Genomic DNA, 13024 nt, shown 5'->3' on the forward strand with positions numbered 1-13024 from the left:
TTAATAAAACACACACACACACACACAGGTCCGATCTTCACCCCTCACACAAAACTGGAGACGACACAGTTTTCTTCTTCCTGGAAACTTTTAATTGTTTTGACAACTCCTCGCAGGCCAGTGCCGGTCCGTCCTACAGTGCAGCTGACAGAATGTACAGAGTTCGCTCTCACACTGGCAGGAGGCGCTGAGGTAAATTCGGTGTTGGATGTCATGAAAAATAAAGACTCTCCTCCTGCTTCCTTCTCTTTTTCTTGCCCCCTTTTCTTTCTTGACATTGTTAAAGTCTGCTCACATCATGTTCACTGAAAGACATGTGCAAAAAGAGTAAATGTTCACATATATTACTAATTCAAGGTGTAACGATTTCCCCGCGTGGATCATTAACTCTGGAGAGGCTCGGCCTGCTCCCACACACCACACACACACACACACACACACACACACACACACACACACACACACACACACACTCACACACACGTCGCAGTGACTCTCTCTAGGTGGATGTTTCTCTCTGAACACTGTCAGGAGCGCGCTGCCTCTCCAGATGTTCGCCAGTCCACCTTTCCTCGCCGTCTTTCTGGTGTTTCTCTGTTTTGGCGGACTGAGCCGGCCCGGTTAGCGAGTACAAAAACATTTGGAGGGAAAGCCGCGCCGAGCGGGGCGAAGGGCTGGCGTCGAGCTCCAGACCTGCTCCAGTGCACACTGAAGAGCCTCTGCTTCGAGCCGGACATGCTACATATTCAACCAAGTCCCAGGAGAAGAGCGGCGCCGCCGGCAGAGCGTTACCACGGGGTCATTCACCAAAAGTGGAAACACAAATATTTACAGCAACGACAAGAACAAAAGGTTTTAATAAAAATATCTTATAATTACAATAGTCTATTTTAAGCATATAAGTCTTCCTTTCACATATTTTTATAGAACATTTGCGTCTCTTTATGTACAATCGCATCGAAATCGTCTCGAATCGGAATTGTTCTTCTTTACAATAACAAACTTTTTTTTTTTCCCTTTCTTTCTTTAAAGGTTCCAGGGACGGCGTCCCTGTTCAACACAATTCATCTATTTTAAACAATAGATGTCTAAAAACATGTACAAGGGTTTTCGCAGTTTAGTAAAGCTTTAAACTGGAGTCACTTTTAGTTAATTTTAAGCACAATTCACAAACAGGTTTTGTTTTTTTGTTGTTGTTGTTGTTGGCAGGCGGGGTTTCCAACAAAAGAAACAAAACATCTTCTCAGCAAATCCATATTTTCTCTCTTTAGAAAAAAAAAAAAAAAAAACACAAGCTGTAAAGTGAGAGGAACTGAAGGAGCACTGAGGAGAGGAGATGTCTGCCGGGAGTCTCTGTCGACCAGCCCGACCCCGCGAAGAGGAAGGAAAAAAAAAATAAAAAATAGTTGACATGAATGGTGATTTTTATTTGGGTTTAATTCCTCCCGGCGGTTTTTGAAATCCCCGTGTGATTGTGCCTCCAGTTGGGCGAGAGTCCCTGGCGAAGCTTTGCTGGCTTTGGAGCGGCTCTGAGCGGCCCTGCACACCTGTGGAGGGGATGAATAGAGGCGGAGGAGGGGGGTGAGCCGCGGCGCTCCAGACTGACTGGCGCCGCCGACAAAACACACGCCATGCTTGATCAACAACCCAAAACAAACCAGGTCAGACAACAAGTGCACCGCGCCTCCAGACTGCAGACACACACACACAGACACACACTCACACACACACACACAGGGCATGTGCTGGTACTGTTCACCAGGTGTGTTTGGGTCCAGAGCTGAGAGTCTGGCACCGAGGCCGGCCAGCGCCGCAGCGTGAATGGAGCCAGGAGGGAGGAAGGAGTGTGTGTGTGTGTGTGTGTGTGTGTGAGAATGAAAGAGAGGCCAAGCTGAGGTTTTAACCCTCTCCTCCTCCCTGATTGCTACACCGGTGACAGTTATTGCGCAAGGCGCAGCTGCCTCTGAGGTCGCTTTGCCAATTTTTGTCTTCCTCAGTCATGATTTGGCGAGACACCTCCAGGCCCGGAGAGCCGTCCGCCCGCCGAGCGACCGGCTCCCCGGCCGTCTCAACCGGCCACATGCATCCGAGTTAAATCTAAAATCCAATCACAATCCAAACATTAAGAATAATCGAGGGAAAGTCAACTTACCAATGCAGCGCTTTTGTCTCAGCGGCATAAAATAGAGTCCTCCGGCTTTTTGACTATTGACGTTCTCTGAAAGAGGAAGAAGAGAGGAAATGTGTGAAAACACAGTGGATAAGAATAAATAAGAGCAAGGCCCAGAGCGTGGCGAAAACCATTAAAATACAGCAGAGCGGTGAAAATGATCCGGATAATAAATTCTCTGATAGCCCTCTGAATACCAAATGGGCCTTATTGTGCGCAGTGGAGTGGGCTGCAGGCGGAGGCACTTCACCAACCCCGGGATAAGGTGGGCCTCTGACACGCACTCTTATTATCATGCAAATCAGAAAGCCCGCAATCAAGTAGCGCAATCCAGCCCACGTCAAACGCGCTCTTTACGCGTGATTTTTCTCCAAGCCGCGCGAGTGTGACCGTGTTCTGCTTTTTTCTTCCCATCACACACACTCTCTCTGCGCTCTCTCACACACACACACACGCCAACTGGAAGGACAATGACACATAACGGGCATGACGCGCTTTGTCTGGAGTGTGACGGACGGCGGGGTCTCACCTGGTGGTGGTCGACGTTGAGCACCGTCAGCGGCGTCCTGCCGGGGGTGGAGGCTGCGGGAGGGGGGGGACAGGTCCCGCTCCGCTGGCTCTGCTTGTGGAGGGAAGGGTGCGTCTCCAGGGCCAGCTGCAGGTCCAGGATGTAGTCTATGACATGCTGCAGGATCTCCACTTTGCTGACTTTCTTGTCCTGCGGGATGGTGGGCACGAGGCGCTTCAGCCGGCTGTAGCAGTCGTTCATGTCGTACTGCAGGCAGAACAGGTCCTCCTCCTCCATCCTGCACCGGGCGATGTTGAGGCTCTGCTTCGACAGATAGTGCAGGGAGAGCTGGCTGCCGCTGGAGGAAGAGGAGGAGGAGGAGGAGGAGGAGGAGGAGGAGTCCTGGGGGCCGACCGGAGGAACAGCCTTCATCTTAGATCACCACGGGCTCGCGGGGAAAAACAGTTACGCTGCTGGTACTGAAGCACGGCAAAGAATACAAATAATTAAAAAAAAAAGCAGGAAAAATGAGAGCGCGAGTGGGAGAGGAGCGGGAGGCGGAATCGGAGTCGGTCAACACATCCCGCGGAGCCGCGCGCGCGCTTCCTCTGGCTTCAGCAGGCTCGGTGTGAAGCGAATGAATAGATTCCCTTCATTTATAGAGGAGAGGGGAGGCGCCAAGCCAGCCGGCTGACAGATCAGCGCGAGGAGCTGGTCAATCACCGGCAGTACAGGCAGCCCGCTGCACACCGACCCGACCGCCGAGCCGAGAAAAAGGCGTGTCTCACTCCGCGCGCGCTGCGGTGGGCTGCCTGTCCAGAGAGAGAGAGAGAGGGAGAGAGAGAAGGAGAGAGAGGCTGGCACGCCACGCCGCCGCTGCACAAAAGACACAAACTCTCAAGTGTGTGTCCGTCCTGCGTAATCTGTCTTTAAGGTCCGCATCGACCCGGGCAGAGGTGACGGCGAATCGGCACAATTCACCGGAGTGATTAGAGCGGCGGGCACTGGTGCGTAATTACGCACAGGCGCGCTGCAGGTATCGATCAGTCCGGTGAGGGATGATCCCGAAGCGAGGCACCTGCCTACACACACACACACACACACACACACACACACACACACACACACATCAAAGCTAAAAAAAAAGAAAGAAAAAAAAAACCAAATCCATCAAAATATATTTAAAAAACATAATTTATGTTTTCCTTCATTTCTATCATTGACCCAGTTTTTTATAATTGTGCCAAACCTGGTTCATAAAACACACCTGGAGTAATTTATCCTTTTTTTTTTCTCTGTATATTTTCATTAGCCGAATTGAACTGATGTGATGTTGAGTTTATATTTTGGGAGGCGTAAACTGAAACTTGAGAGACGCATCTCCGATGGAACTGCATCATGAAGATGGGAAATGAAAGGAAAGCCATATTTCTGCAGCTCTCTCTGCGGGGTTTCCTCCAGGGGGGGCCGGACGGGCCATTCCTTCCCCCAGCTGTGTGTTATTGTGCCGCCTGCATTCCTGCGCTCTCCGGCCGCGTCGCCGCTGCGCTCCCTCCTTTACAGCCCGGCAGACTGCCTGGCGCCACACATTCACACCCTGCTCCTCTCCTCTCCGCTTTCTTCCTTTCTGTCTTTCGCTCTTTTCTTTTCTTTCTTTCTTTCTTCCTTCGGGCAGGTTGCCAAGGCAACACTGAGGCTCCCACTTGACTCCGGTTCAGCCTCAGTCCTCAGTGTTTCCCATCCAGTCGGAGCATTGTGGGCCCGGAGGTCTGAGTGCAGCGGGGATGAGACCCTCCTCAGCACCTCTTTGGAGGTTTAATGTCCCAAACTTTATGGGAACCGCCACATTCTCCCCGGCCATGAATATTGAAAGGTTGAAATGGGTTTTAAAAGCGTGTTTCCCCTCGCTGTCCGTCCTGCCTCCCTCTGCCTCGGTGTTTTGTGTTGCCATGGGAAGTGACAGTCCCGCTCAGTAATGTGTACGGCAGCGTTCGGTTCGCGGACGACATCGGAGGGGTCGCTGGTATGAATCTCAGATGGCAGCTCTTCCTCTGGTCCCACAGAGCCTGAGGTCTGGATGATGGACGAGGTCCGAGAGGAAAACACTGTTCGCTCTGAGATCCTCTGATGCTTTAAGTTCTGACCATTTATGTCCTTAAAACAGCTGGAAGTCTGAGAACTCCGTACAGATTTCAGGATTTTGGCTTCCTCACTGAAAGCTTGAGATGAAAAATGGTCCTTCCAAGTTTTGAAGCTTCCACATAATTCAGATTGCCTGGAGAGGAAGGATTGAACCGAAGCCTTTAAATGATCCCAGAGGAAATGATCTGCAGACGATGAGGAGAAATAATACTGGACTGAGCAGTCTGTGCACCGGCTTTATCAAAGGAGGAAAGACAGTGGAAGCCTTTTCGAAAGCTTTGTTTTCAGGTGAAAACTTCTGTTCCATTTTGGGTGTCTGTTTACACGACAACGGCGCTGAAAATGCAACTTTTTGTAAACGGCTCTTCAATTGGAACTTTGTGAAAACTCTGGATTCAGTCAGATGGACGTGGCTGAGCAGCTCTTTAATGCAGCGGCCGGCCCTGAAAGTTAAACAGAACATCTCAAACTCAGCAAGGCCGGCCGGCCGCCGGCCGCCGTGCCACCTGGGTGACCCGGCCTCACGTCACCCTCGCTCTCTCCTTTTGTTCTGGCATTCGAGGCTGATGAGGGTTCAAGGACTAACCTTGTTAGGCGAGTGTGCCGTGTCCTCTGTGTGTGTGGCTAATGTGTGGAAGCAGGAATGTAAACAACGTGCACTCTGACTCGCCGTGCTCGCTAACCTCGTTAGAGTCTATTCTGGTCTATCTGCAGCCGGCCCGCGGCTCGCGGATCAACCTCCGGCTTCCTGGCACGGAGGAGGAACTGGCGCTCTGCTCTTTGTTTCTGGAGCTTCCCCCTGACTGTACTTCTCTAATCGTGGCCCTTCTGGCTCCGCTTCCCCACAGGTTTAGAGCCGCGGCGACTGGGGACCGGCGCCGGCAACCAGAGACTCATTAGCCCGCCAGATAAACCTGACAGGTGAACCTGTCTTTGTTGTGGCTACACAGTGTGGAGACGGGGAGGAAACGCTCCTCAGTCACCTGCTTCAGAGTAAGTGTTGCAGGACGCCTCCTGATCCCTCCTGTGGTCCACACAGAGCGGAGCTACTGCTCACAGAGCGGAAACTGGGCGACGGTCGCACCAGTGTGAGACTTACATCATGCCCTCAAAGGTCAGAGGTCACCCAACACCTCGGTGAACTCCAGACTGCAGACGTCATACCGGGAGACACTTACGGTTTAGATATTTTTGACATTGTGAAAAGAAAACAACACAAAACACTGAAGTCTGTTTGAAGCCAAATGTGTCGGAACAAACTTCCGCATTGAATTGAGTTTCTGAAGCGAGTGACGAGGAAGTTTGATTCATTTTCACATCGACTGTAAATTCCTCTGGCACTCCCACTCAGACAGGGCGATGAGGAAGCAGTAAATAAAACTCTAATCACGAAGAAACCGCAGAGCTTTTCTTCATTTCAGACAGCGCTCGCATGCTCGGGCCAGCCCCACAAAGACTGAGCAAGAACAGAAAGGCAGTTTCTTTTCTTCAACACAACTCAACACGACACGACACAACACAACACAACACAACACAATACAACACTATAACTGTGTGAAAATGCCATGGAAAAGGGGGAAAACACAACTTTTCTGAGGCGCAGTTAATTCTCAGATATCAAACTGATAACTTCGGTCTTCTTCAACATTTTGAAGTGGAAACTGTCAGTCAGTGCGTTTTGGGCCACTTTCATTCAACAATGTTAAAACACCTGTTTGAAAATGCTCCATGAAACGTGGTGCGGCTGTTTGTGGCTCCTGAACCTGATGAGAGTCACAGTCTGATCTGCGTTTGAGCTTTTCCTCGGTTTAGTGTCTTTAAGGCTGTTTTTGGGTCCTGAAGTCAGATCAGTTTAAGGTCAATAAACTCCAGCCTGAAGCTGAAACAGTGGAATGGAGTTGGTTTTAACGTGCCGGTCCCTGCCGGCTCGCCCCCCCCCCCCCCCGCCATGTGGCGCCCCAGCTGTGCTTGAGGTCTCCCCTCCCTCCACCTCCAGCTGACACGCTTCACCCTCCTGCTCTGGGCTGAGAATCCGCCCAACAGGTGGACCGCCGTACGCTCCGTCAGGCGTACGGCGGCGAGCTCGTGAGGCGGAAGGCGACGGGCGGTGCCACACTTTCCCCGGCTCCCTCCAGGTGACACAGTTTGCACAACATGCCTTATTCCCCGACGGCCTCTCGGCTAAACACAACAGCTCTCTCCCTGTCATTTACACAGGTGCATTCAGTGTTTACACTGTGCAACCTGAGTAACCATCCACACACACACACCCTGAGAAAATGAGCAGCTCCTTTTTTTTTTTTTTTTTTTTTTTTACAGCTTGAAAAGCAGAGTAGGAGTAAAATAAAAAGAGGGTCATCCGGCGGCTCGCGCCGCCCCCCCCCCTCCCCCGCAGACAGCGGCCCACCTGCGGGGTTTGTCTTTAGCGGCCATGATCTATTCTCATATTAACTGTGCTAAAAGTGGCGTTCTGGGCCACACTCATTTAGGTCAGTCAAGTCCACAAACATTATTCACTGCTCTCTCTCTCGTCGTCGCCGCCGCCGCCGCCGGGACTCTTTCATAATTCCCACAGCTGCTGCTTTCACTTCCACATTTCTCAGCATGTTCACCTCAAACGCTGCTGGCCCGGCGCTCTGGACGCTCGCTCGCCGTCGCTCCGGCCTGTTTGTACTCCAAACCGTGGACACACACCAGCAGCGTGGAGGTGCAGCCACTCGTGTGTGTGTGTGTGTGTGTGTGTGTGTGTGTGAATGAGTGACAGCAGGTGCACTCTTGTTGTACAGCTGCTGATCTGCTTGTTGTCTCCCAGCTCACCTCATAACACATCCCCATCTTTATAGTCGCAGTATTTGTCCTTCTATATGTCAAACAGACGGGTTAGCAGGCCACTGTCAGTCCTGTTCTCACAGTATTTTCCCAGCAAACGTTCTACACAGAGCTATTTAATTCAATGTAAAAGATCCATCGAGTTGTTGTCAGTGTATTCTTTTGTTAAAATCCGTGTCCGCTGTAGGTTCTCCTCACTGTTGTGACTTGGAGGAGCAATGAAGCCGAATGCAGCCAGAATTGAACTTCTCCATAGTTTTTGGAGTCACTGGTAAAATAAATGTGTGTTTCTGTCAGCTGAGATCCTTCAATCAAGCGCACACCCCTGGATTCCGGTATTACTGCGGTGCTGCTGTGACACATTGGCTCTGAGCTGTGTGGGTCAGATTGATGTCTCTTCTCGTTGTTTGGGTTAATCATTCATTGTCGGAGTCCAGTCTTTAGACTCCAGGTGCTCCAGTGGGAGGGAAGCATTTCTTTGGCAGTCATGCAGAACTCGACGCAGCAGATCTCTGAACCCATGAAAAGAAGAACTCACAACAAAACAGTTGAAACGCTGCACCGACACGCAGGAAGCAGCTTGATAAAAGTTTATGTAGAGTCACGAATCCATCTCCGCTGCTGTTGACACAGCCTGAAGTTTATGTTGGTGACGTGTTGAGCTGCTGTCAGGTGGTTTTAGAGAGTTCAGGAGTAATGAGGCGTCGCTCCTCCAGTAAACAGGAGCTTAGCTTAAAGCTAACAGCCCACACAATGAGCGCTAACTGTAGAGGTGCCTCTATTTCAAACAGGGCTTGCATGTAGACCTCCGCTTTGAAGTGACTGTGATAAGTAAGCAGTGCGTTACTGGCAGAATTAGTGCCACCAAAACTACATATTCTCATTCGAACTTGCTCGGAGTGGGAAGTCGGGATAATGCTCCAGGCTGTATGATGATTGATGGAGTTTGTAAATGTTGCCTTGTTTTGGCTGGAGAAACACACACACTCTGAGAAGAGGAGGACAATACTCAAATGAGCCTCTCTTTTGTAAGCTTATGTTAAGTGATAGTGGGGGACTAACATTATCTCAGCAGTGAAAAATGAGCGCTAAATGAGCTCCATTTAGCTATTAGGGTAATTATAAATGATGAGCAGCTTAGCCTGGTACTGCGTGGTGAAATCTGGTCAGATAAATAAAAGTTAATTATAAAACAGATCTGAAAAGGGATACTAATCATTTGACTGTTACAGCTTAAAAATAACCTATTTTTAGGTTGAGACAGATGATGAATGTTTATATGTGCTTAAATTAAGGGAGATGAGTTACGTTAGACAAGTTAAACAAGACAGAATATCTTTGACAATGCTATTTAAAGGGGCTGTATCATGCAAAATTCACTTTTTGTATGTTTTAACCTTGTTATATAGTTATGTACTCACCGAAAACACCCCCAAAGCGTTTTTTTTCCTTCGTGCCTGCGTGTTTAAGCTTTCCCAGTGTTTGTGCTGCTCGGAGAGGCAGCCCCTCCTGTACCAGTGAAAACGTTCTGTTTTCCCACGTTCACGTCACACTGTGAAGATGGCTCCCCTGAGCCCCCCTCCCGCAGGCCCTCGGCAATCAGTGTTGCTGCTTTTTGTAACTCCGATTTCGAGGATAAACTTTGACCATCGTCTGAAAGCAACAGTCAAACAAGAGCAAGAGTCTGAAGGGTCTGAAGGGTCTGAAGGGTCTGCGCTTGGTGAGTTTCTCACAGGAAAAGACGTTTTTGCGTGTGGAGAAGCTAGAGCTAAAGCGCTAAAGCTAGCCAGCGTATTTGTTTTGAAGCGCTGATTGGTTGAAGTACGCTGTCAGTCAAAGTCCACAGGGGGAGAGGCGGGATTTTCAGTGAAACGGAGCATTTTCTCTTCCGGGTTTCAGAATTAGCCCCAGAAAATCTTTTATTTCACACAAAATGACTTTTCCTTAGCGCCAAAAATAAACTATTACCATGTTAATGCCATTTCTAGAGTTTGGACTAGCTAAAAAAGCATGATACAGCCCCTTTAAGATGATGCAGTTGAAGATCAGCCACTTTAGGACCTGATCACATGATTCAAGTTGAAATGCCTCATTTTTGAGTTTTTGTTTCAGAAAACTTTTGAATTTATACAGTAACATTTTGCAAATGACATCCGTTTACACGGGAATAGCAGAAACACTGGAAACGGTGCAGTTAGCATGGAAGGCCATGAGTTGGCGCTGTTTGTTTTTGTCATGAAACCACATACATGCGCGCATTAACAGACACCAGACAGACTCCAACAGGTGGCCCTACGTGAAAACTACCGGTCATTTTCAGCTTTTTTTATTTTGCCATTTCCATGTTAACGGACATCACTTTGAAAACACTGCGGTGTAAACGCTACGATGCATTTTCATTACAATATTGTTTTCTTAGCAGTCTTGAAAACGCTAAGCTGAAGAACAAGCTGAATGTTTCCATGCTTCACATCCTCATGTTGTTTTTTGGACTCACTGCAGAAAAAATAGATAAAAAATGTACTTCACTAATTTTTCTGAAAAACAGCAGCAACAAATGAAGAGCTCTCATAAAAAGGTTTGGATATCTACAGTTGATGCAGAATGTGCTTGAAGTTGAGAAGCTCAGAGTGATTCATCCATCCATGTTCCTCTTAAGGTAAAGTATTTTCTGATTCTGAGGAATAACTTCTGCTGTATGAACCTGGAAATGTTTCACTCCAGTGGATCTTTCACACTCAGGAAACTCGACAGGGACTTCAGGTTGTTTAGGAGCTGAATGAGAGGAGAGGACCGGGCTGAAAGGAGCTAATTCCTCAGAGAAAGTGTCCAAAGAAAGGACCGATGAGGACACCAGTGTCAGGGTTAATGAGGGACTTGACCTTTGATCCGCGGGGTCATTAGGACGTCCATGATGCCGTGTGGTGACGGATTACGGCTCTCATGTTAGAGAAGGCAGCAGCTGATGGACGGTCCAGATGAATCGACACGCTGGACTGTCAATATTCAGCATTCTGTATTTTTATTTCCCCTCGGTTTTTTGTCCAAACATGTTGTTCCTGTTTATTTTCAGCGGGGGAATGTGGAAATGCCGATGCAGACCCTCGGCCTCCTTTCATGAGGAAACGTTCCCATAGCCAGGCTCATACTTTACACACGCTTTTCTTGCCAGGATGAAAACCCTCCCTTTCACTCTCTTCTTCCTGGATCCTCCCACCGAACCCCATCTCCCCCCCACCCCCACCCCCTCCACCCCCCCCTTACCCCCTCCACCCCCTCCACCCCGACCTCTCTGCCACCAAACTTTCTTCTTTTTTTGTCTCCTCCCCCCTTTTTCCTGGAGGGACTTTAAGGAGGAATGTCATTCAACACATTCAACCACGCGCCCCCAAATCTCTGCTGCAAACATGTTCCCACTGATTCTCTCAAAGAATTAATTGCTCCAAATAATCTCACCATCTGGTTGCGGAGGTCCATACGTACGGGGCTGCTCGCACGGCGGCGGCGGGGGTCCATTCAGCTCGCCGTGCTGCCGTGGCGGTGAGAGGCAGAGACAGAGCGGCGGCCGGGCTTGCCAGGGGACTGAAAGGAGGACAGAATGACAAAGACCACCATCTGCTCCTTGTCTTTCTTGTGGGCGACCCCGGACGCCGGCGGAGACCCTGCATCACTATGATCCAAGTGCAGGCCGCTGATTGGAATGTTATTGAGGCAGAAGATGGGAAGAAGGAAGAAAGGAAGAAAGGAAGAAAGGATAGGAGTCTTGAGAGCAGGAGGAGCCTCACCTCTCTCAGGGTTATTTCACAGTTCTGCCCTTTCCTCTGTCACATACCACCGAGCGGTCATCACCGTCTCACACTGACCTTTGACCTGTTGCACAAGATGACATGCTAATACAGTCAAGGTTAATTCCCAGCCAGGAGCCTCTCCCACTATCACTGAACTGTCTGACAGAAACCACCAAAAACTCAATATTTTGTTCATTTCAACTTTAACTTTATAGAGGTAAATACAGTCAAGACACTTTTAGAGAAAAAAACCCAACAATTCCACATGAACTCGCCTGTCTTTGGATTGTTAGAGGAGCTACAAGGCCTTGAAGAAAACCCTCTCCATACACAGGTAAAACATGCAAACTGCAGTCAGATGACAGTATTAACCACAGCAACACCACGCTTCCTTTCTTCTTCAGGTATTTCAACACTCAAACAGTCTTCATTTCAGTTGTGTGTTCATTTATTCCTTTAAAAAACAGTACTGGTCATGTTCACAGCAAACACAGGTTTCTTCTGCTGGTTCCTTGCCTGAGACGTGTAGGCTATATCAGTTGTAAATATTTCCCTTTAACTGCCAACACTGACTCTCACACAGACTCATCTGGGAATGGAAGAATCAACGTGTGCTGTTATTGATCATTGAATCAATACTGAGAGCTCCTCTGCAGTTTGGGTAATGAGGTGCACGAGTATATGATGATCAATCTGAGTCCTATATGACTGTTCAACAACAATCTCATTTATTATTTAAAATGTATTTGTAATTTACACGTTTACCGACTTACTACCTGCAGCTGCTGAAAACATGTTGAGAAGTCACTGATCTGTAAAAACCAGATGATCATATGATGATCTCTGAATCAGTTTTATAAGATCATTTAGGCTTTTGTAACAAATATATATATATATATATATATATATATATATATATATATATATATATATGTATATTCACGATGCTGCCACTTTGTATTCACCTGAAGGAAAAGCTTCATTTTCCTTTGTATAATCCAACAAATCGAGTATCCCTCTCCCTCTCCAGTTCAATGAAGAATCCAACCAAAAAGAGCGTTTGTGTGTGATTGCGTGTGCGTGCGTGTGCGTGTGCGTGTGTGTGTGCGAGGTTCAGACCATCTTGCAGTGCTGGAATGTGTAGCGGTATGTGGTAGAAGTGATGGATGCAGAGGGAAGGTTTTGTGCCCTATAGTATGAGCAGTGTGGGCGGCGGCTGCTGTTTTGTGTGTGTGTGTGTGTGTGTGTGTGTGTGTGTGTGTGTGAGTGTGTGTGTTGTCTTTGTGCTTCAGGGTGTTTGTGCCCTCTCCACCTCTCCACCCCTGGGAAAGCCTAACAGGTGTGTGTTCCACTGCGGCGGCAGCAGCAGGACTGAACGGTCCTGAAGGCGGACACTCGGGGGGATTGCAGGGGGCTCTTAACCTCCTTCTGGATGTTGAAATCCCAGCATGCATCCTGTCCGTGAAATCAGCTGCACGACCACCAGCCTCGGTGGCTCCACTGGCACTTTGCAGGGAGAGAAAGGCAAAGAATGTGGTAGCTAATTACTGCATTAACATCACAATAGAACAGGCGGATCACACGCCT

At 48.7% G+C, this 13024-nt stretch overlaps 1 protein-coding gene across 1 annotated transcript; it reads right to left on the reverse strand.

Annotated features, from left to right (window-relative positions):
- Positions 1-254: 254 nt before the first annotated feature.
- Positions 255-3169, reverse strand: id4 (inhibitor of DNA binding 4). The gene is made up of 3 exons (XM_030102998.1): positions 2700-3169; positions 2153-2218; positions 255-1547 (listed from the first exon to the last, which is right to left on the reverse strand). The coding sequence occupies exons 1-2, from the start codon at positions 3108-3110 to the stop codon at positions 2171-2173; spliced, it is 459 nt and encodes a 152-aa protein (XP_029958858.1). The 5' UTR covers positions 3111-3169; the 3' UTR covers positions 255-1547; positions 2153-2170.
- Positions 3170-13024: the final 9855 nt, after the last annotated feature.

This window comes from Salarias fasciatus, chromosome 11 (assembly GCF_902148845.1).
Source record: "Salarias fasciatus chromosome 11, fSalaFa1.1, whole genome shotgun sequence".
Classification (NCBI taxonomy): Eukaryota; Metazoa; Chordata; class Actinopteri; order Blenniiformes; family Blenniidae; genus Salarias; species Salarias fasciatus.